Source organism: Xyrauchen texanus, chromosome 3 (assembly GCF_025860055.1).
Source record: "Xyrauchen texanus isolate HMW12.3.18 chromosome 3, RBS_HiC_50CHRs, whole genome shotgun sequence".
NCBI classification, from domain to species: domain Eukaryota; kingdom Metazoa; phylum Chordata; class Actinopteri; order Cypriniformes; family Catostomidae; genus Xyrauchen; species Xyrauchen texanus.
Genome location: NC_068278.1, coordinates 60,471,300 through 60,495,609, shown reverse-complemented (window position 1 = coordinate 60,495,609; position 24,310 = coordinate 60,471,300). Strand labels below are relative to the sequence as shown.

At 42.4% G+C, this 24,310-nt stretch overlaps 1 protein-coding gene across 1 annotated transcript in view; it reads left to right on the top strand.

Moving 5' to 3' along the window:
- The first annotated feature begins 1,538 nt into the window (after positions 1-1,538).
- Positions 1,539-24,310, top strand: part of dcc (DCC netrin 1 receptor) — a 368,503-nt gene continuing 345,731 nt past the window's right edge. Inside the window, exon 1 of the mRNA XM_052100624.1 lies at positions 1,539-1,750. Coding sequence (XP_051956584.1) covers positions 1,672-1,750 — 79 coding nt within the window. The 5' untranslated portion in view covers positions 1,539-1,671. The remainder of the gene's footprint in view (positions 1,751-24,310) is intronic.

The following is a 24,310-nucleotide window of genomic DNA, read 5'->3' as shown; positions in this document are numbered from 1 at the left end:
AGAGTATAAATAGACAAATAATAGGACATATCTGTAGCGGGTGTGGCTTGTTTGGCACCCTGAGCGAAACCCGTTTCAGCACACACCTAAAGGGAGGGAGGAAGGGGGGTCCACCTGATTCTAAATGAGAATGCCCCCATAGCCGTTGACCGGGGGGGTCCACCTCGTGCCACCCCCCACAAGATGCTGCCCTGGGCGTGCCCATGCCCACGCCTGACACATATAATAGGACATATAACAGAATGGCGTATGTGCCAGTGGTCATGTATGTGCAAGGTTGGGGTATGTACACTTATTGAGTTAAATATGTGAATTTTATTTATTAATATTCTAGGAATTTTCTTTTTATTTGAGTTTTTTTTACCCATAAACTAATTTCACAAATCGTTGCAGGAAGGTTTCTGTGTGACAACCTGATAACAACCGAAAGTTTTCTAAAGGTTACGATCACATTTGACTGTATTTACATGGACATTTATTAGAGTTGCAGTTCTTTATTTTATCACAACCAAAATCTAACGTTACCAGAACGATGCAGAGAAGTTGTGTTTGTGTGTGCGAAAAGAACCAAAAGGTTATTATTGGAGTTTTATTTTATATATCCATAAGCAAGCTTTTTCAAAAGGAGGTTTTCTTTTGAGGATTGTAGTGGTTTCTTATGCCAATTTTGTGAAAAATCACTCAGCATCTTTGGGGTTTTGATTTCAGAAGAATAGACTTTATTATCACACAATAAAGCCGAGTTGCCTACGGTGAAACCACAGTACCAGCAACAACTGAACCATCTCTGGGTTTGGTTAAATTCACCTCCTCAAACAAGGTGGGGTTACACACATTATCTATCATGCTCTTCATTGACTCTGGTCTTGACCATATTAAGAAGTAACAGAAAGTCCTTTGGAAGAGATCAATTCTCCCCCCTAAGTAATGCTATTTATGTTTCTGCACACACAGTCAAATAGTCAAACCTATGTGAGCACATATTCATCACGTCACAGGCCTTTACATACAGTAAACTGCATGTTTGCCCCTCAGACATAACTGTGGTATAAATCAATAATGTTTTCATTGATTAGTCCTGATTAACTTGATAAAAATATACTACAGGATCTAATCTAAATAAAGAACATATTTCAAAACAAAGAGGATTGATCTGAGATTTTAAGATTGAATGTTAGTTTACATGATGTGACACTTGATTTAAGCGCGCGCGCACACACACACACACACACACACACACACGCGTGCATATAGAACAACTCAACAGCTCAAGTTAAATGCATCTCGGTTTAAAGCACAAAGGGAGATGATGTCTCTGTTGTGACCGCAGATGGCACGCGCGCTCTCTTAATCTCAATCCGCGGATTCAGACACTCAATCCGGATCCGGACACAATCCGTCCCTGCTTTTCATTCCGTCCTCTTCAGATCAATGGACTCGCGTCGCCAGACTCCGCAGCGCGCACAGTGAGCGAGCGGCGCGTCGGTCAGTCAGAGGAGACGCGCGCGTGTATGTGTGCGTCCGCGCTGAACCGGGAACAGGGATGTAGAATCGCGGCTCCGTGTCATTCTGAGGAATTCATAACGCGCGCGCTGGTTTCTGCTGATCTGTTCCATGCACCCGGAGTGATTGATTGATTGATCAATAACGGGATTTGCGGTGATATTGATAATGATGGCTTGCGTCACTGGAGAGATCTCCACACTCCTCATCGGACTCTACATTCTCACCGGTGTCTCCGCAACACACGGTAAGTCCATTTCCAGCTGATCCCGGAGAGTTTGAGGATGAATAAGTTCTGTAGAGCTGAATGTGCTGCAGAGGTCGCAGGGTCAAGAGGAGGATGTTTATATTTCTTGACTGTTTTATATCTGATATTAGAGACTTTATTTGGATCGATACACGTGATGTTCCTGTTTGGGATGAGCTTATGTTCCGGGTTAACTGGTGTATTAACAAATGCTGGTGATTTGATATGAATGTATGGATTAAAAGTGTTTCTCTGAGGGTGTTCATGGACAAACGTGGATGTCCAGTTGAAAGCCATTAACCGGGTGAAGTCATTTGAATCGGTGTTTTACCGCGCCAGATTTAGCGGGTATTTACCGGTAATTCAATTTAATATTCTTTAATCGTAAAAATGTTCTGCAACGAAACATTCACAGGTCGGAATGTTTAAATGTGATATTTTAAACTGTGGTTATTTGTTTTAAAGCTGCTGGTTGATGCAGAAACTGAGTTGAACGTGTTTTTCGGCTTTTCTTCGGTGTTTTATAAAGTTAAAAGAGCAACAGCTTCATATTTAATGACGTCAAATCGCGCATCAGCATTTGATTAATACTTTGATATTGTAATCAGGCATTCCGATGTAAGACTCATGATCTCATGTGTTGAATAAGGAGGATGTTTGTCTGTGCGATGCGGTTATTCATCCGTCATGCGCGTAATGACCAATGCGTTGCGTTGACGCGTCACATGGGTTCATTGACGTAGTGATGTATATCTATACATGGGCTGTCAGTTACACTCAAAAGCTTCCTTTAGGACACAGTGAATTATTAGCATTTGTAATTTAGTGACGGGTGATCTGGAGGGATTTGAGTGTTGACGGTAATCAAGTGTTCGGATGCGACTTCTGATCTCCACATCATCTTCATCATCATCTTCATCCCCTCCATCAGTCCGGTTCAGATCACACTATTATTGAGGGGTTCTTTAAGGAAACGCCTGTGGAGTGAGCTTCTGTATTTACTCATGATGCCACCAGAGGGGCACTCTTTCACCACTGAATGTGTAAAAGTGCCACATGTGCCCTATAGATGGTTTAGATTATTGGTATAGATTCTGTCTGTTGTAGTAGATGAAGTAGAATAGGTAACTGTGGCAAACTACAGACAGCCCATGCTGAGAAACCTACGAAATATATGCAATCAACTGACTTGATCAAATCTGCGTTAATTGGGTTGATTGGTTTATTTGATGAGCTGGTATGGCGTGAGATGGCACATCACCTGGTGCTGGTTTAAAGGATTTTATAATTGTGATTTCCTGGCCTGGAAAAATGATGGCATTATTTGAAATCCTTTGAAAAGTCTTCTCAGCTCAGATCTGAAATGTTTCAGAAGCTTGAAAGTGTTCTTTGTGAGAGAAATCTCTATGGAAAGATGTTCAAAATCCTTCATGTACAACTGGAGAAATCATGAACATTGGTTTGGAAACCTGTAGCGATGCATCTACTGTTGAAGCTTCCATTAGAAACACTCATGTCTGTCTATAACGTTTAATAAGTTACATTTATGGGTATATATATGTTTATAATAAATACACACTGACCACGCTGACAAGTGTAACGGGAGCGACTGACGCTAGAGGCTGTAGCCTTTAGCCTCCTTGTTAGAGCACCCGCCTCCCACGCCTACGTTCGAGTCCCGTACGGAGCGGGTAGAACAAGAGCGTCACAATGGTGCCGTGACCCGGATGGGAGTGAGGTTTAGGGGGGTGAGTGTAACGGGAGCCAGCTGGTAGATAGCGGTGCAGTGTGTAAACCTCACTCTCCTGACCTCAAGAGGTGCACTAGCGACTGACGCTAGAGGCTGTAGCCTTTAGCCTCCTTGTTAGAGCACCCGCCTCCCACGCCTAGGTTCGAATCCCGTACGGAGCGGGTAGAACAAGAGCGTCATAAATGCACATACAAAACTGTTTATTCCAAGGCACGTTCTGAACCGTCATGTAAACGAGAACGCCGTTTAACAGACCCTGGTTTTGCCTGTCCTGGAGAATGCGGTCTATTTGACCATGTAAACACATTCGCTGCATTCATTCAGGTTTTTGAAGCGTGCGCATGTGCGTGAACAGAACGATTAACAGACGTCATAGGATGGAGCCCAACAACAAGTCAACGCAACACTTCTGGGAGCACAGTGGGAAAAGTACACTTTAAAAAGTGCCCATTTATACACCCCAATTAATGATAACTGTCCCTTGTGTTAGCGTATATGCTCTCAAGCACGCTGGGGGAATCCCAGAGTTTTAAGTAAGAGGGAAACCCCACTATTGAAGCCCGATTCCACTGCAGGTTGCGATAGAAAGCTCTGGAATATCTGGAAATAAAGTGAAGCAATGGAGAATAAAATAGTGAAGTCTTCCTCAGATACCATGTTTGATATTTACACAAGCGAGAAAGCTGATTACTGAGCGAGCTGCATGTGTACGGGAGGAACGGGAAAGCCTTGAACAAACCGGAACGCTGAACTGGCTTTCTCGTAATATACGGTTTTCTGGAGTCCATGTTGACAAAAGTAGTATTGGCCAATGCTGGAAAATCTACTATTGGTCGACCTTTACTCTGTATGAGCTTTAAGTAAGCCTCCATGATGTTGCACCCCTTATAATTCAATAATCACCCAAATTATTCCATTGGTTTGTGCTGGTTTGGTGTTTGAGATATGAAGCATTCTTTATTGGGCTGGTCCTAGTATAGGTCATAAGCCCCGCCTCCCCATGTTATTCAACGGGACGTGAGACCAACTAAACAATTAAATTACACTTCACATATCTTTTTTCCAAAGATAGTTTCTGTCATTTACTGTCGTTTCTATCACGTTGATGTCATTTCAAGTGTTTGTTTTCAAAATAAGTTTGTTTTTAGTTATTTGATGCTATAAAAATGCTGCTGTGACATCATGATTGACAGCTGTGATTGACAGGTTCTCTGAGCGAAGTAGTCACTGAAGCACCAACTGACTTTTTTTCGGGATCTTCGGAGGACTGAGGAGATTGGAGCTTTAAATGTAATATCTAAATTTCTATAATTAATTATTTCACACCGTCAAAAGTCAAAAGTCAAAAGGGGCGTGTGCTTGCGATTGATTCGGCGAGAGTGAGGGTGGGGCCTTGATTTCGCGGCTTTACTTCCTGCTCACTACTGCGCAGGTCTGGTCCCGAAATCGCAACTGTGCAGACTCAAGTCCCAAGATGTCAGCGCCATATCGGGACACTGGCGGCTTCAGTTCTCACCAATGGAAAAGAGCGAAGGGGCGTCGGCCATCTTTTTTTACAGTCTATGGTATAAGAGTATTAAAGCAGATCTTGTGATCGATGGACACGTGCATTACCGCACACTGGGCTGTATATGGGGCGGTTTCCTGCTGTTTTCATACAAATAATCAATTATGTTATTTACTCTTATTAATTTTCTCATTTATCAGTCCAGGACAAACGGAGTCCACTGAAGGTGAAAGTTTGCCATATTGATTTTGAATAAATGTTTCCACTGCTAACATATGCATTCCCCAAATGACCCTCTCCATTGGGAATGACATGAATGTGTGTCCTCCTGTTGATTATCGTAATGAACTCTTGAAACTCATCAGCGCAGTCATCTTCATTTCCACGTGTGCTCTTTCTGTCTCTCGCATTCTCTGATCTCTCTTTAAATCCAATTCCTGACTGATCGATCCGTGTTCAGTTATTACACATACCTGAGTTGCTTGTGACTCAATAGTCAATCTCGTGCCTCCATCAGTGATTGTGCATCGGGGCGAGCCGGGCGTCTCACAGGGTCATAATGAGCTCTTGAAACTCGATCAGCCCAATTCTGCTCATCTCAGTCCTTATTATAGCAGCTGCAAAACAAGCAGCAGATTTCAGTGTTTTAAGTATTAGAGTTTAATCGTTTCTATTTATGTCAGCTTGGCAAACTGCTGTGTTTGGCTTTGAGGATGGCTCTGGTCCAAAACAATCGTTCTACCTTGTGCCGCTTCATAGAGGAGCTCCTAATGCATTTGCATTAATGTATATTTACGTTAGATAAGTAAGGGGTGCTGCAGCGCGCATCAGTGCAGCAATACATGTGTCCAACAAAAATACAATCCAGAATACATTGGACAATTATAGAAAATCAAAACAAAAACATCCATGAGAGTGAGTGAGTGTTAACCCTATAAACTCCGATGGGACCGCAAGAAAAAAAATATAATTGTCAAAATATAAATAACTGCAGTCTTGACCAACACAAAATAGGTAACGATTAAAAGATTAGAAGCTCTACTTTATAATGCATGTAGATATTATGAGCAAAACTGAACAAGTGCTTTGAAATTTGCAGCTAAATCAGGTGCGTGTGTGCATTCGTGTGTGCGTGTGAGCGAGCGAGCGAGAGTATGTAGAGCGGCAGTGTAGTGGTTAGTGCGCTGCGCTATGAACCTGGCGACCCGAGTTCGATTCCCGCTCATGGCCAACACCAGTGACGATTATCTGAACCGGTCCCAGGCCTCCCCAAGATCGACTCAGCCTAAAATGAGTACCTGGTGCGGTGTATAAAAACATCAAGGCAAGCCATTCGGGTGTGGTGCTGGCCACCCACCCCCTCATGTACCATTCCAGCCTTCACAGCTGTTTGCTAACGGCACTTGCCCCTACAGTCTGTTCAGGCTAAATGGGGGATCTTTGTTGTTGTCTTTGTGTATATATGTACTGTAGTGTCCATATTATTACAATCAGTAAAAACATCAATCTGATCAAATAGTCATGTGTCGGAAAGCTATTTAAGAGTAGAATACAACTAGCTAATAGTTAAATGTTTTACTCACAGACACAAATATAGCGAGTAACAGCAAATTATATGTCTTTGACAATTATGTTAGTGTTGCTTATATGCCACGTTTTTACATATAACTTCACAAAACATAAACAGAACATAAAATATTACATATGATTATTTAGAGTCTGTGATTATCTTTCAATGGAGTCCACACACAAGATAATCAGATGTATAGATCATTAGATAATCCACATGAAGCACAATGTTACATATGACCACCAGGAGATGGCGCCAAATACACAACACAGACTCAATGATGACTCAAATGACACAGAATGAAACTCATTCTGTGAAATCTCATGACTAAAATCATGTCTGCATGCTATGCAAACCTTTAGTCATTGTTGTGTTTGCATGTGTAATTAGTTCTTATGTACAATTATTATCTTTTATTTGTTTGGAGATGTTTTTGGACACTTTTGATCATGTTTATAGCCTTTAAAGATTTCCCGTTTCAGCGGCACAGCCAAAATTAAAAACACAATTTAGAGCTTAAAGGGTTATTTATAAATATAATTAATTCAATAAATTATTGGTAAATAGAATTGGTAAAAATATAACTCAATTCAGTGTATTTGTATAGTGTTTTTTACAGTACATGTTTTTTCAAAGCAGTTTTACATAAATTAATCCAATTAAGCATGTGTGGGCATAAAGCTGTGCTCCAGATATACACAAACATGATACGTTTATGTTCTTATACATTTATATAAATGGTTTACTTTGCACCACCTACTGCTTCCTTCTGTATGAAACCAAACATATGTCTGTTAAGATGGGAGGAAAGGACACTGGATACTGTGCCAAACGTCTGAGCGTCCAGTTCACGGGTTGGTGGGGTTTGATTCTCAGGGGAGATGTGTTTACCACAGTAACCTACTTGCACCATATAATACTTTATATGCACAGCCTCTGCAAATGACTGACTTTACATATTATATTACATTCATATTTGTCATAAAAGCAGTATTGCTTTGATAGATCATAAAATAGTTTGTTGTTGAGAACATTGAGAGTGTGGAGAGATACGAGACATGAAACTAGCACTGTAGGAATAAACAATAGTCAATTGTACATTTAGTGTCGTACACAAAAATAAGCCCCAAAATAACCTTTATGTGAGGGGTATATTAACCTATAATCCTGTATGCCCAAAAACACTCTGTATTGATCAGTAGAGATTGATGCTGTGGAGTCTCATGTCTTCTGACAGAAACATCTTTACAGCGGATCCTTTGAGTTTGAGTTACTGTCAGCCTTTGAACTTCAGCTGTTCTTTACTGAAGAGAGTAACAGAAATCACAAGCAGACTCGAGTGACTGACACCTGTCACATCATCACAGGTGACGGTGTTTCCCCTGGGGTTTGTTTAAGAGTGGTGCTGTGGGCGAATCCACGAGTCCGCAATGCTGAACCTGTATTTAGGAATAGATTAAAGCAACCGTAGAATCACTATAGGTCGTTTATTCATGTTCCCTTGTGTGTGTGTGTGTGTGTGTGTGTGTGTGTATGTGTGTGTGTGTTTATTCATTACTGGAAGCTTTTGATACTTGAAGGGCTCTGGAAGCCCTGATAGCTGTTGTAATAACTATCAAATAATTAAATGCCACAGAAAATTACACTATTGCACTATTTATTTTATTTAAACAATTACAAACAGAGCAGATGAAGCTATTTAACAAAACATACACTTATAACGATTATCAACACTATAGAATCACTAAAAGAGGCTAAATGGTGGTGTGGGAGTGGTGCTGGTGTAGTGGTCTAAGCATATAACTGGTAATCTGGTAATCAGGAAGTTGCTGGTTTGATCCCCACAGTCACCACCATTGTGTCCTTGAGTAAGACACTTAACTCCAGGTTGGTCCGGGGGGATTGTCCCTGTAATAAGTGCTCTGTATAATACATTGGTACTCAGAAGGTTGCTGGTTCGATCCCCACAGTCACCACCATTGTGTCCTTGAGTAAGACACTTAACTCCAGGTTGCTCCGGGGGGATTGTCCCTGTAATAAGTGCACTGTATAATATATTGGTAATCAGGAGGTTGCTGGTTTGATCCCCACAGTCACCACCATTGTGTCCTTGAGTAAGGCACTTAACTCCAGGTTGCTCCGGGGGGATTGTCCCTGTAATAAGTGCTCTGTATAATACATTGGTAATCAGGAGGTTGCTGGTTTGATCCCCACAGTCATCACCATTGTGTCCTTGAGTAAGACACTTAACTCCAGGTTGCTCCGGGGGGATTGTCCCTGTAATAAGTGCACTGTAAGTCCCTTTGGATAAAAGCGTCTGCCAAATGCATAAATGTAAATGTAAATGACTCTGCTGCATCGGCTCCTTCCTGCCTGGGAGCATTTCATTTTCCTGGGCTTTTGGAAAAACTGTTCCAAGGCTCTCCTATAGGCAGGGCTGGACTGGGAAGAGAAATCGGCCCGGGATTTTACATAGCACTATATGGCACAAAAGTTGTTGGGGATTTGGGGGTGTTCACTGTCCTTTTCTGTATATCGCGGCACCGTTTTGTGGGCCGTTCTGCATAAGGTGGCGGCTCATTTTAGCATATCACAGCCCATTCGGCCCATTTTGTAGCCGACCCACCGGCCCAATCGGTTCTCCCGATGGCCAGTCCGCCCCTGATCGGCCTCAAAGTGCTGGAAAATGCCCGGTATGCCAGCTGTCCAGTCCAGTCCTGCCTAAAGGGGATTTCACTGATAGGGGTCCCATTGATGCTGGCCAGATTATCTCCGTGCAGCTTATTCCTCAGGTCAGTCTTTACCTAGAAATACAACAAACACTAGACAATAAGTAGGGTGGAATAGTTTAAGTTACCCTATTCATTGTGGAGACTGGTATGGTGAGGCCAATGGCAGCCAGCTTCCTCAAAGCGGGATATAGCTGCCCACACTCATCAATCTGTGAGCCAGCTTCTCCATAAGTGTTTGCTGTTCATTATAATTTGTTCTATCATTTTCACATACATACCTGGAATGCTCCATCCATGTGCTGCTTGAATGATGCCCATTCTTGCAATACATAGTTTTCTGTCTGGAGAAACTTCTTGGACAGGACTGTCAGGTTGGCCACATTGTTTTCTTCATCCTCACTGGCTGCCTGAGGCCCAAGGACATGAAAGGCCCCCAATAGGTCCAGGTTTTTTAATTGCCTTTCCAAACTGTCCAGCAAGCCATCAAGATACTGTTCCATTACCTACAAATAATGAGCAAAACTAAACTTACTTTTGCTTGGTTTCTCTTACTATAAAACAATTTCTAGCCATTCCAACTATACTTACCTGACTCCTGATCCTGGACCAGTGCTGTTCTCTAGTTATTTATTCCTGGTCTCCCCTTGCCCTGTCTCTCTGCCATAACCCATGAGGAGGAGAGGAACCAAAGTTATCCAGGTCTTCATGGGACAGGAATGACCCAGGAGGGGTTACCAAAGAAGGGGTTAGAGGTTACCAAAGTGCTTTACACTGTGATCCATTCACACTCGTACACCAATGATGGCAGAGCTGCATGTAAGGTGCTAGCCTGCCGTTGGGAGCAACTTGTGGTTCAGTGTCTTGCCCAAGGACACTTCAGCATGTGAGTCGTGTGGGCCAGGAATCGAACCGCCAACCCTGTGATTGGCAGCCGACCCGCTCTACCAATTGAGCCACTTACTATTAATAATCAAGTAATCATTGTTTTTCTTGAATGACTTGCCTTGACGTTTAAGTCAGCCAAGCCCAAGGACCGGAACTAACTGTTGTGTGTGTGTGTGTATATGTGTATACATGTGTATATGTGTGGAGCAGTAGTGTAGCAGTTAGCGCGCTGCGCTACGAACCTGGTGACCCGAGTTCGATTCCCGCTCATGTCCAACACCAGTGACGATTATCTGAACCGGTCCCGGGCCTCCCCTAGATCGACTCAGCCTAAAATAAGTACCTGGTGCGGTGGGTAAAACATCACCACTGGGGAGACAAAGGCGGTCGGGCGTGGTGCTGGCCACCCACCCCCTCGTGTACCGTTCCGGCCTTCATAGGTGCTCACTAACAGCACTTGCCCCTACAGTCTGTTAAGGCTAAATGGGGGATCTTTGATCTTTGTGTGTGTGTGTGTGTGTGTATATATATATATATATCTCCTGTAATCTGATTTCAAGAATTTAAAATGTCATCTATCCATCCATTCAGTTGGCACGCTCCAATGAATCATTGTAATTTAACTCACACAGATGAATCCCTTAAATTACAAATTTAAACATTTACTCCAATACTCCAGCATGTATGAGTGCTTTTAAGTCTTTCTGTCAATCAAAGAGAGCTTGAAAGCGCTGAAGTCTTGTGCCGCCATTATCATAACTCATCTCAAGAGCTCTTCATCTCAACATCTAATCATGCTGTGAATTAATAATCAGACTTTTCTCAGATTCAATGAAAAATATTCAATCCGCAACCCTCCTGTACCACTCACAATGTGATGCCCCATGATTGGAGACTTTCCACCGAGCCTGCATGTGTGTGTGCATCACTAATCTCTGTAAGTGCTCATCAATTTCACAGCACTGTACTAAGAGATGCAGTCTGTGGTCATAAGTACAACCTCAATTCTGAAATAACAAGGCGATGTGAAACAGGAGATGTTAAACAGGCAATCGTGTCATAGTATATAAGGAGCCTCCAAAAACAGCCGAGTCCTTCAAGAGCAAGAATCAGTCCAGACTTGATGCCAACAGATGCTTCTGCAAATAATCCTGCACTTTGAGAACAATGGCCCCAAATCCTTCCCCAAAGGCAAATGGGAAGGATTTGGGGCATTTCACCCTCTACAGTGCTCAATATAGTTAAAAGATTCAAGGAATCTGGTCAAATCTCATTGTGTAAAGGGCTAGACGAAAACCACTTCTGAATGCGTGTGATCTCAGATGTTTTTTAAGACCGTGACGTCTGAGAAATCATTTATTTGTTTATTTTTAGGATCCCATTAGCTGAAAGTCTGTGCCATCAGCTAGTCTTCCTGGGTTCCATTCTAAAAATCTGTAATGGATATCAGGAACATGGGCTTGAGGTTACTTAAGTAAACCTTTGTTAGTCAACTTGCATCTGTGGATGTAGCAGCGATTGGTGTTAAGACTACTATGTAAAGGAGAAGCCGTACATCATCACTGTCCAGAAGCACTGCTGACATCTCTGGACTCGCTCTCAACTTTAGTAAACCTTTGTTAGTCAACAGCACTCACCGCTGCATCCACAGATGCTAGTTAAGACTTTACTATGTAAAGGAGAAGCCGTACATCATCACTGTCCAGAAGCGCTGCCGACTTCTCTGGACTCGCTCTCAACTTTAGTAAAGCTTTGTTACTCAACACCACTTGCCGCTGCATCCACAGATGCTAGTTAAGACTTTACTATGTAAAGGAGAAGCCGTACATCATCACTGTCCAGAAGTGCTGCCGACTTCTCTGGACTCGCTCTCAACTTTAGTAAAGCTTTGTTAGTCAACACCACTCGCCGCTGCATCCACCGATGCTAGTTAAGACTTTACTATGTAAAGGAGAAGCTGTACATCATCACTGTCCAGAAGCGCTGCCGACTTCTCTGGACTCGCTCTCATCTTAGATGGAAAGTAGAACAGTGGAACTGTGTGTTTTGGTCTGATGAGTCCACATTCAAAATAGTTTTTGAAAAACACAACTATCGTGTTCTCCAGGCCAATGAGAAAAAGGACCATCCAAGCTGTTATTAGCATCAGGTACAAAAGCTAGTGTCTGTATGTGCCAGGGGGGTGTCAGTGCCCATGGCATGGGTAAAACACACATCTGCACCATTAATTAAGACTGATATGTATAGATTTTGGAGCAACAAATACTGCCGTCCAGCACCGACTTTTCCAGGGATGTCCCTGTATTTTCCAGCAGGACAACTTCATACCACATACCTCAGTGAGTGCGGGTGCTAGATTGGCATGCCCACAGTCCTAACCGTCTCCAGTTGAGAATGTGTGTTGCATTATGAATCTCATTAGATGGCAAAGAATTCCCCGTACAGTTGTGCAGCTGAAGACCTGTATAATGGATGAATGGGGAAGAATTCCACTTTCTAAACGTAACAAACTTGTGTCTTCAGTGCCCAAATGCTTAAGAAGTGTGTGGAGCGGAGGGGGGCGGGGCCGGGCTAGAATGTCGCACGCCCGGTCCCCAATCGGCCTGATGGGGCGTGCGAGGGATAAAGGCGGCCGGTGACGATGGTTCAAGCGAGAGAGAATTACGGGCATGTCCGTTATGTGTCTGTTTATGTGTGTGTGTGTTTATGTTTGTGCTTTTGGTTTGAGTTTAATTAAATATAATTTATATTGACAAGCCGGTTCTCGCCTCCTCCTTGCCCATCTTAACCCCCTTACAAAGTGTTATTAGATGTTTCACGGTGGTAAACACTCGACTGTCCCAACTTTACTGGAGCTTGTTGCAATCATCTGATTTTAAACGACTGTACAATTACTCATTATATGATGTTTTACTTTGTGATTTAAAAAAAAAACAATTATGTAGAGCTTTCAATAAAGGCTGAAAATAATTTACAAATCACTTATTTATTTTTTAGCATTGATCATACTGTCCTAGCTTTTTCGTAATTGTAATAAGGCTGGGCATAGAAATGCATCAATTCTGTGTTTGTGTGAGTGAGTGTGTGTGTGTGTGTGTGTGTGTGCCATGAGCGGCAATCGAACTCGGGTCGCCAGGTTTGTAGCACTGCGCTAACCGCTACACTACCGCTCCACCCCAATTAGCTCGCTAACAGCACTTGACCCTACAGTCTGTTAAGGGATCTTTGTCTTTGATCTTTGTTGTGTGTGTGTGTTTGTGAGAGTGTGAGTGAGTGTGTGTGTGTTAGTGTGCGCGCATGTGTGTGTGTTTATGAGTGTGAGTGAGTGTGTGTGTGTGTGTGTTAGTGTGTGTTTGTGAGAGTGTGAGTGAGTGTGTGAGTGTGAGTGAGTGTGTTAGTGCGCGCGCATGTGTGTTTTTATGAGTGTGAGTGAGTGTGTGTTTGTGAGCGTGTGAGTGAGTGTGTGTTTGTGAGCGTGTGAGTGAGTGTGTGTGTGTGTTAGTGTGCGCGCGTGTGTGCGCGCGTGTGTGCGTGCGCGTGTGCGTGTGCGTGTGTGTGTGTGTGTGTGTGTGTGTATTTATGAGTGTGAGTGAGTGAGTTTGTGTGTGTTAGTGTGCGCGCATGTGAGTGTGTGTTTGTGAGAGTGTGAGTGAGTGTGTGTGAGTGTGTGCGTGCGTGTGTGAGTGTGTGTGAGTGTGTGAGTGTGTGTGTGTGCGTGTGTGAGTGTGTGTGTGTGTGAGTGCGTGTGTGTGAGTGTGTGTTTGTGTGAGTGTGTGTGTGTGTGAGTGTGTGTCTGTGTGAGTGTGTGTTTGTGAGAGTGTGTGTGAGTGTGTGTGTGTGTGAGTGTGTGTCTGTGTGAGTGTGTGTTTGTGAGTGTGCGTGTGTGTGTGTGTGTATTTATGAGTGTGAGTGAGTGAGTTTGTGTGTGTTAGTGTGCGCGCATGTGAGTGTGTGTTTGTGAGAGTGTGTGTGTGAGTGTGTGTGTGAGTGTGTGTGAGTGTGTGTGAGTGTGAGTGTGTGTGTGTGTGTGTGTGTGTGTGTGTGTGTGTGTGTGTGGTTATTGCTCGTAATTGGGGTTGTGCATGCAGCTCTTTATAATGCGATGAGGCAGAACCGCTGGTCCGGGGTCAGTGATGTGGCTCATGACTCGTCGTGTCATGTGGTTTTATGGTTTTTATGTCCTCTTGTTTTACATATGTGTCCCTGGAGGACGTCACTGTGGCTGTATGTATCTTTTATCTCTTTGTTTATAACATCATGTTAAGTGTATTTTATGCGCTTACGGTTTTGATATTAAATGTATTGAAGTTCGTAAATGCTTCTGTTCAGTTGTGTATTCTAGAATGATCTTTGATTGCTACGCTGCCCACAGTTGCTCTCTTTGAAGTGTTTAATGTCTGTGGTGAAAATGATACGTACTGAAGTAACAGCGCACCTCTCCTCAACGGCACATATGATTTGAGGGATCACACATGCCTGGAGCACAAATGCGTTGAATACTGAAGTTTAATATTTACTAATGATTATGAACTTTAGTAATAGTGAGGCTTGACTAGATAAACAGCAGCGCTACAAGTCTCTTGAGGCTGTTCCAGTGATTGTACTATGCCGTGGATCTAACAACATCCTGAAACTTGGTCAAATCATTTTAATGAGGCCCTCGAGTGGCTTGTTATAGAAGACCAGTGACTGTTTGGACACAATGATGAAAAACATGACTTGCTTTTGTTATTTTACAATGTCACGTTGAGCCGGAGCTCTGCTTCTAATGCAGCGTGACGTTTGTCAAAACACGCCGCAGGAATCCCAGCAAACATCATGCAGCACGTCGTCTCTGACATGACCACCAGCTGCGCTGCTTTACTTCCTATTAGCCTGAATTAGCGTTAGCCTGATGCACCTGAGGCCCGCACGGCTAATCCAGATTGACAGAGATCACTTTGTGCATTTGTGGAGACGAGATGAAGAATGAGTTGAGATGAGAGTTTGTTCTGAACTTCTCTGAAGTTTGATCCTCTGTGGAAGTTCATTGAAATGCTCAAATCTGTATTCAGTTAGCGCCGTTTGAGCGCATGAGGGGTCATTTCTGTGTAAAATCTGTTTTAGTGAGATTAAGCGAGAAATCTGTTTATTGTGACAGACAGAGTCCAGAATTAAAGGAATATTTTGGTTCAACACAAATTCAGTTCAGTCGTCAGAATTAGTGGCGTAATGTATTTTTGTTGTAATTAACATTTCGACTCGTTGCTCCTTTCCTTTATAAAAGCACAAATGTGTGTTCCAGTGAGACACTTACAATGGAAGTCAAGGGGGTTTAAAGCTTGTACATTTATAAAAGCACTACATTAATTCTTCTCTTTCAGCTGTACAAATGTAAAAACATTTTTACAGAAACTTTAGGGTTTATGGGTTTATGGCATTACATCGTCATGGCAACGAAGTTGCAAAATTGGCTATAACTTTACACGGATTTGGTTAGTACATGATTTTATCACAGTAAAATCATGTTAACACACATATTGTTTATGTCATTGACTTCATTGGAAGTGTCTCATTGGAACACACATTTGTGCTTTCTTAAAGAAAAGGAGGAACGAGTCGAAATGTATTTTTCTGCTAATCAATATTATGCCTCAAATGCTGTCGATTGAGCTGAACATGTATCGAACCCGGAATATTCATTTACGTTTACATTTTTCATGTAGTTATTTTCATGCTTATAACAGATATGCCGATGGTTATAAGTTGGTTAATAATTAGCAGATTAATATTGGCAGCTGATACATGGGATCATCCCAAATCGGAACTATTTGCTTCATCATACAATTAAAGGAATATTGTATGGAGCAGTGGTGGCTCAGGGTTACTGACCAGAAGGTCAGGGGTTCAAGCCCCAGCATCACCAAGATGCCACTGTTGTGTCCTTGAGTAAGACACTTAACTCCAGGTTGATCCGGGGGGATTGTCCCTGTAATAAGTGCTCTGTATAATACATTGGTAATCAGAAGGTTGCTGGTTTGATCCCCACAGTCACCACCATTGTGTCCTTGAGTAAGGCACTTAACTCCAGGTTGCTCCGGGGGGATTGTCCCTGTAATAAGTGCACTGTAAGTTGCTTTGGATAAAAGCGTCTGCCAAATGTGTACATGTAAATGTAAATAAATGTAATTTCTGTGCCACCACAGACTGATCACTTGCCCCTGCCTGGCCACCCCTCCTGGCTCCGCCCCTGTCTCAAGGCCGTGTGTTAAAGGGGTTTCATTCTTAAAATTTGATTAAAACCATGTAATCTGTTACTGTTATTGACTCCCATTTTGCACCCAGCTTGTGGTAATTTTAGACCCTTTACACAAAGACAAATATGCTGCTTATATTTCGGAGGAGACTCTGAAAGCTGAGCTGTTGCTTTTAATGTTGTTTGAGATTCAGCCTCTTTATTGCTCCGGTGCACTGTAGTAAATCCATTCTGAAAGCACAGAAGGTTTGCTCTGAAACAATGGCAGAAACTACAGGATGCTAAAAGTGAAGACTCGCTCATTTCACTCATTAACACACACATCAGTGACCATAAGATTCTTTTTATTCTTCGCTCATCTGTCCTGTCACATATAATTGTCCATATGTTTTATTGTTGTGTCTCGTGGAGGCTTGAATCAGCCTTGAGTGTTGGAGATTACGCCCGACATGTTTTTGGATTGCAGCCGTATGGAGCGTGTGATTACACTGCGGCGTTACACAACCGACAGACGATACCCTCTGTGTGTGAGTTAAGCAATCTTTTATCCAGTTTACCGTGCTGAAAAACTGCAGAATATCTTTAAAAGCACAGTTTGTAAAGACTGAGAATGCCAGTGATGCTCATTATCCACACTGAACACACTGCTGGTGTTGGGAATCAAGAACCAGTTTCACTTCAAACAAATACCAGAACTGAAGGATGTTCATGACGTTCTGTTTTCAGTTCTAGAACATTTGCGTTCTCCTGATGGAGACAGACCACAAAACTTAAATATAGCAGCAAGTACGTGCCAAGCATGCCATGCTAATACGGCACAGCATTGCCGAGATGGAGCCTCAGATCCTTATTGCCATGAAATGTGTTGATGCGTTACAGGAGAACAATTACCTTGATAAAAAATGTCATGCAAATTGGACTTGCGTCTTTAGGCGTTTGAAAAAGTAGGTTTAAATGAGATTCACAATTGCAGACAGGAAGCGTGGCTGATAATGAGTGGTGGTGTACTGGGCTAAAGCACATAACTGGGAATTAGAAGGTTGCTGGTTTGATCCCCACAGTCACCACCATTGTGTCCTTGAGTAAGACACTTAACTCCAGGTTGCTCCGGGGGGATTGTCCCTGTAATAAGGGCACTGTATAATACACTGGTAATCAGGAGGTTGCTGGTTTGATCCCCACAGTCACCACCATTGTGTCCTTGAGTAAGACACTTAACTCCAGGTTGCTCCGGGGGGATTGTCCCTGTAATAAGGGCACTGTATAATACACTGGTAATCAGGAGGTTGCTGGTTTGATCCCCACAGTCACCACCATTGTGTCCTTGAGTAAGACACTTAACTCCAGGTTGCTCCGGGGGGATTGTCCCTGTAATAAGTGCTCTGTATAATATATTGGTACTCAGAAGGTTGCTGGTTTGATCCCCACAGTCACCACCATTGTGTCCTTGAGTAAGACACTTAACTCCAGGTTGCTCCGGGGGGATTGTCCCTGTAATAAGTGCTCTGTATAATACATTGGTACTCAGAAGGTTGCTGGTTCGATCACCACAGTCACCACCATTGTGTCCTTGAGTAAGACACTTAACTCCAGGTTGCTCCGGGGGGATTGTCCCTGTAATAAGTGCACTGTATAATACATTGGTACTCAGAAGGTTGCTGGTTTGATCCCCACAATCACCACCATTGTGTCCTTGAGTAAGACACTTAACTCCAGGTTGCTCCGGGGGGATTGTCCCTGTAATAAGGGCACTGTATAATACACTGGTAATCAGGAGGTTGCTGGTTTGATCCCCACAGTCACCACCATTGTGTCCTTCAGTAAGGCACTTAACTCCAGGTTGCTCCGGGGGGATTGTCCCTGTAATAAGTGCTCTGTAAGTCAATTTGGATAAAAGCGTCTGCCAAATGCATAAATGTAAATGTAAATGTAATGGCAAATTAGGTATCTCCGTAATCAGAATGACCCCAGGAGTCTAAAGTGAGCAGTTACAGGAAGATAGGCCATAATAATCCAAAGTTATAAGCAATTTTACACATTTTGATATAACTTTTGACCACAAGGTTGCAGTGTCCCCAAACTGGCTTATCTATCAGTGGGCGGGGCTTCACGTGAGACTGAGAGAATTGAAGAGACATGGAGAGTATGAGTTGGAGACCCCAAATTAGTGTCAGGTACAGTTCAGAGGGCCCTCTATCAGTATGCCAAATTTCAGCACTTTCCTCCTGGTTCTATGGGCGGCTGTAGACTTCAATGGCAGAAGAATAAGACAAAGAACGCCAACAGATAACGAAATAGTTTGACAGATTTTCCTGAGCTGTTCTTTTGATTTGTGAGTCTTTTTGACCATTTTATTAGTGTCGGACTAATGAGTTATCGGTTTAAATCGGTCTAATGACTCAAATGGTCAATGCTTTCTTATCTGCATCATTGTGTAGCATTAATGCTACGCACAAGCCGTGTGGTTTGTGTAGCATTAATGCTACGCACAAGCCGTGTGGTTTGTGTAGCATTAATGCTACGCACAAGCCGTGTGGTTTGTGTAGCATTAATGCTACGCACAAGCCGTGTGGTTTGTGTAGCATTAATGCTACGCACAAGCCGTGTGGTTTGTGTAGCATTAATGCTACGCACAAGCCGTGTGGTTTGTGTAGCATTAATGCTACGCACAAGCCGTGTGGTTTGTGTAGCATTAATGCTACGCACAAGCCGTGTGGTTTGTGTAGCATTAATGCAACGCACAAGCCGTGTGGTTTGTGTAGCATTAATGCAACACGCACAAGCCGTGTGGTTTGTGTAGCATTAATGCTACGCACAAGCCGTGTGGTTTGTGTAGCATTAATGCTACGCACAAGCCGTGTGGTTTGTGTAGCATTAATGCAACATGCACAAGCCGTGTGGTTTGTGTAGCATTAATGCAACACGCACAAGCCGTGTGGTTTGTGTAGCATTAATGCAACGCACAAGCCGTGTGGTTTGTGTTGTCATGATTGTGTGTTTTGCTTGAATAACTCCTCACATGCTAAAAGACGGACGAGTGTGATTCAGTCTTGCCAGTGGTGAGGGCACACATGGTCTAGATTACTGATGGAGAAAATACATTACACACACACAGCTTGGGGAAAATCATGCTTAATTCAAGCCTTAATTAGTGAATTAATGCATGCTTTTATTCATTGTGTGGGATACGTTTTTTGTAACTTGTAATTATGTGGCATGTTCCCCTGTTAAATCTGAAGTCTGACGCCCGTTTCACACATACTCCGTGTGCGGTGCGTATGCGGTGCGTATGCGTTGCGTATACGGTACAGGAGCAGCACGTGCTATAGTGCTTTCACATATGTTGCGTTTGCAGTGCGCTACTGATCTGCAGTTTCTGTGTGCCACAAAATCAAAAATGTGTAAGGAATTTTGATTTTAAACCCAAACGTTAAATTTGAGATTAAGGCACTGAAACAGTATGAAAATTCATTTTAATCATTGTGATTCTTTGTTTTACATGTAGTTCGAGTTGAAGAAAAGCTATCGTGCTATATCTGTTGCTAAGAAGAAGAATGAGACGCATTTGGGTTCACTCTGTCTTTTTTTAAGGGTAAAAAATCATATAGGATGGCATTTTGCAACTTTTGGGACTATAATCATACTTTTTTGTTTTTCTTGACCCTGTAATTTAGTAACTGTAGAACACATTAACTGAAATTATGTGTATATGATGAAATTATTACAGTTTCTTGACAATATATGTCTATTTTAATGTGAACAATGCGCTGTCACTTTAATTCACTGCGGTGCAGCACAGCAAAAATAGACTCGGTCCATAAACGATCGCTGCACTGCTGTATACGCACCGCAACTGGAACGGATCGACGGACTGCATCTGCGTGCAGTGTAAAAGCTCTAACCTGTTAACATGGGAACGGAAAAAATTACGCACTGCATACGCACTGCAAACGGAGTATGTGTGAAACGGGCGTGATGCTCGGATGGACTACAAACCCCAGAACAACACTTTGAGATCATTTCATTGTGGTATTATTACAGCACAATTCACTAGATTCACGGGGAAATGTCGGGGTGGTTCCTATATTCACGTTGTGGTTCTCTTGTGGTTTCCTGCCAGTGTTCAGTGTGAAGAAATGTTGATACACATCTGTCAGTGCTGGTCGAGGGTGGCACTGCTGTGTGAGATTTCACTTGGGGATTGTCCCTGTAATAAGTGCACTGTAAGTCCCTTTGGATAAAAGCGTCTGCCAAATGCATGTAAATGTATATGAGACACGATTAGTCCCGTATTTAAGCAGGTCAGATGGTGTCACGGTGAACTCGTTCCAGATCGCTAATTTAAGATTGATATAAGTTGGACACTTTAAGGGATCATCTGAAAAGTCCCACATTGTGCTAAAACTGTAGATTTTGTTCTATATAAATGATCAATAACATGCACAAAATTACACAGATCCCACAATCACTGAGTCATAAAGACAAGAAGCTCAGGGGAAGGGAAACGTTTTATTAATGTATCATTTTTATTTTTTTATTAAAGTACTTATAAACCAGCCAAAATGTATGCATAAGATAAAGATAAATATACAATATATATATATATATGATCATGTCATGGGTCAGCACTCAACACAATTATAGCTATATTTGTGGAGGATGTGATATGGGGCCGTGATTGGCCAAAATTGCCAGATTTACCCCCAGTTTTGTGTAAAACAGCGTTTCTCAACGGGGGCGGTACCGCCCCCTAGGGGGCGTTTGGACAGTGTTGGGGGGCGGTGTGAACGAGGCAGCAGAGAGGGGGGCGCTCAGGCACAAATGGGGGGCGTTACTCAGAGGTACTCAACAGGCGGCCTGCGCAAAAATCTTTTCAGCTCTTCTCCTTAGCCTATGTCTTCGTCTTGCTCGGATTACTGCTGCCACTTCACCAGGAGGATATGCCAGGAGAGCCGCTTCCTAAGTTACACATGCTTTTAAGAGGCGGAGAATTTTCAGTGCAAAATAGAGGCGCGCTTTCACCGGCTTTTTCTGTACATAACGCGGAATACATAATTAGGCGCAGTTTACGCTTCCCCTCCCATCTATTTATGTGACACTCCCACTTTCCCCTTGTCCATCCCATGAATGCATATGCATGACACGCGACAGGCAATCTGCGCTTTCATCTCGGTGCGTCCCGTTCGTACATACCTCGCCATGGTTTTATGCGCACTTTGCGAAACAAATACGCCTGAAGTGGGCGCAAAAGCGTTAGTACATCTGGCCCTGAGAATTTTAATTGTAATGTGATGATCGGGTGCGGATATCTAATGGGAGAAAATCATTGGTGATGGTGAGTTTGTTTTTAACAGCTGATTCGGGTGACGTTAGAGCTGATCCGCGCATCTCTACTCTGCAATGTGTAATTGGCCGATGGGAATAATAAAGTCATAATAATATAAATATTGATTTTATATTATTTGTCTTTTGCAGTTATTCACCTAGTATATTAATATTAACTTAAGTTCTCTCCCTCGTGTCCCGCAAAATCAGGTCTGCTGACCTGCAACAGAGCAATAGCCAGGTGGTCACCCTACGTTACTCACTGTTATTCATCACAACGTTTAAGCCTCTGACAACTCATACAATGTTCATTTGAATGTAAAATAAAATTATGTCTGTGCAAATTAATGAATTCATATTTAAATGTTGCTAATAACCCACTCGCCTAGTTACCGGCAAATGATCTCCATAGCAACGCCTAAAAACAAATGCCGCAGCTGTTAGAGTGGTAGAAATGACTGTTTGTAGGCTATTCAAATTTGAAGCCTAGTATATATTGCCTAATTGAGTGCGCGAACGACCGCTGCTTTTTCATTGGCCATGGTTAGTTACGTTATTGTTCACGTGATTGGTTCATCTTAAAAAAGATTTTGTGTGAGCCTGAATTTGTTTGAATTTCTAAATACATTTGAAATACCTTTCAAACAATCCATGTGTTTTTGCATTTTTTTCCAAACACAATATTACTCAACTTGAGGCTTTTACATGTAGTTTAAATACAATAAGAAACTTCTGTTTCAGTTTTTTTTTTTTTTTTACCAAAAACTCAGGTATCAGTGTTGCAATTGTTTGTTTTTTTTTAGGGGGGCGTTAAGAGGATCATGAAGAGGTCAGGGGGCGTTTGTTCAAAAAAGGTTGAGAACCACTGGTGTAAAATAACTTGCCTAAAAATGAAAGTCCTGTCATCATTTACTCACCTTCATGTTGTTCTAAACCTTTCTCACTTCTGTGGAATGCAAAAGGACATTTTAGGCCTCTTATGTACTTTTTTTTTTCTCTCCATACAACAAAAGTCGATGGTGACTGAGACTAACATCCTGCCTCACTCTCGTGTTGTTCCAAACCTGTATAACTTAAACTTCTGTGGATCACAAAAAGAGATGTGAGTAAATTATGACAAATCAACAAACCAACTCTAAGAATTGCCAAGATTTCTTATATTTGAGTAAATGTAGTTCTTTATGTGTAGTTACTCATGCTACATGTGCACCGAAGAAAGTCTTGTCGTGTTTTCTTGTTATGAGGCGCAAAAGTTCCACGTGAGAGTCTTGAATTCACATAATTATTGTGTTGAATGCAGGGAAATTACCGGAGAACTGCTGTAAATGCAGGGAAATTACTGGAGAACTGCTGTAAATGCAGGGAAATTACTGGAGAACTGCTGTAAATGCAGGGAAATTACTGGAGAACTGCTGTAAATGCAGGGAAATTACCGGAGAACTGTTGTAAATGCAGGGAAATTACTGGAGAACTGCTGTAAATGCAGGGAAATTACTGGAGAACTGCTGTAAATGCAGGGAAATTACTGGAGAACTGCTGTAAATGCAGGGAAATTACCGGAGAACTGCTGTAAATGCAGGGAAATTACTGGAGAACTGTTGTAAATGCAGGGAAATTACTGGAGAACTGCTGTAAATGCAGGGAAATTACCGGAGAACTGCTGTAAATGCAGGGAAATTACTGAAGAACTGTTGTAAATGCAGGGAAATTACTGGAGAACTGCTGTAAATGCAGGGAAATTACTGGAGAACTGCTGTAAATGCAGGGAAATTACTGAAGAACTGTTGTAAATGCAGGGAAATTGCTGGAGAACTGCTGTAAATGCAGGGAAATTACTGGAGAACTGTTGTAAATGCAGGGAAATTACCGGAGAACTGCTGTAAATGCAGGGAAATTACTGGAGAACTGTTGTAAATGCAGGGAAATTACCGGAGAACTGCTGTAAATGCAGGGAAATTACTGGAGAACTGTTGTAAATGCAGGGAAATTACCGGAGAACTGCTGTAAATGCAGGGAAATTACTGGAGAACTGCTGTAAATGCAGGGAAATTACTGAAGAACTGTTGTAAATGCAGGGAAATTACTGGAGAACTGCTGTAAATGCAGGGAAATTACCGGAGAACTGCTGTAAATGCAGGGAAATTACCGGAGAACTGCTGTAAATGCAGGGAAATTACTGAAGAACTGTTGTAAATGCAGGGAAATTACTGGAGAACTGCTGTAAATGCAGGGAAATTACCGGAGAACTGCTGTAAATGCAGGGAAATTACTGGAGAACTGTTGTAAATGCAGGGAAATTACTGGAGAACTGCTGTAAATGCAGGGAAATTACTGAAGAACTGTTGTAAATGCAGGGAAATTGCTGGAGAACTGTTGTAAATGCAGGGAAATTGCTGGAGAACTGCTGTAAATGCAGGGAAATTACTGAAGAACTGTTGTAAATGCAGGGAAATTGCTGGAGAACTGCTGTAAATGCAGGGAAATTGCTGGAGAACTGTTGTAAATGCAGGGAAATTACTGAAGAACTGTTGTAAATGCAGGGAAATTACCGGAGAA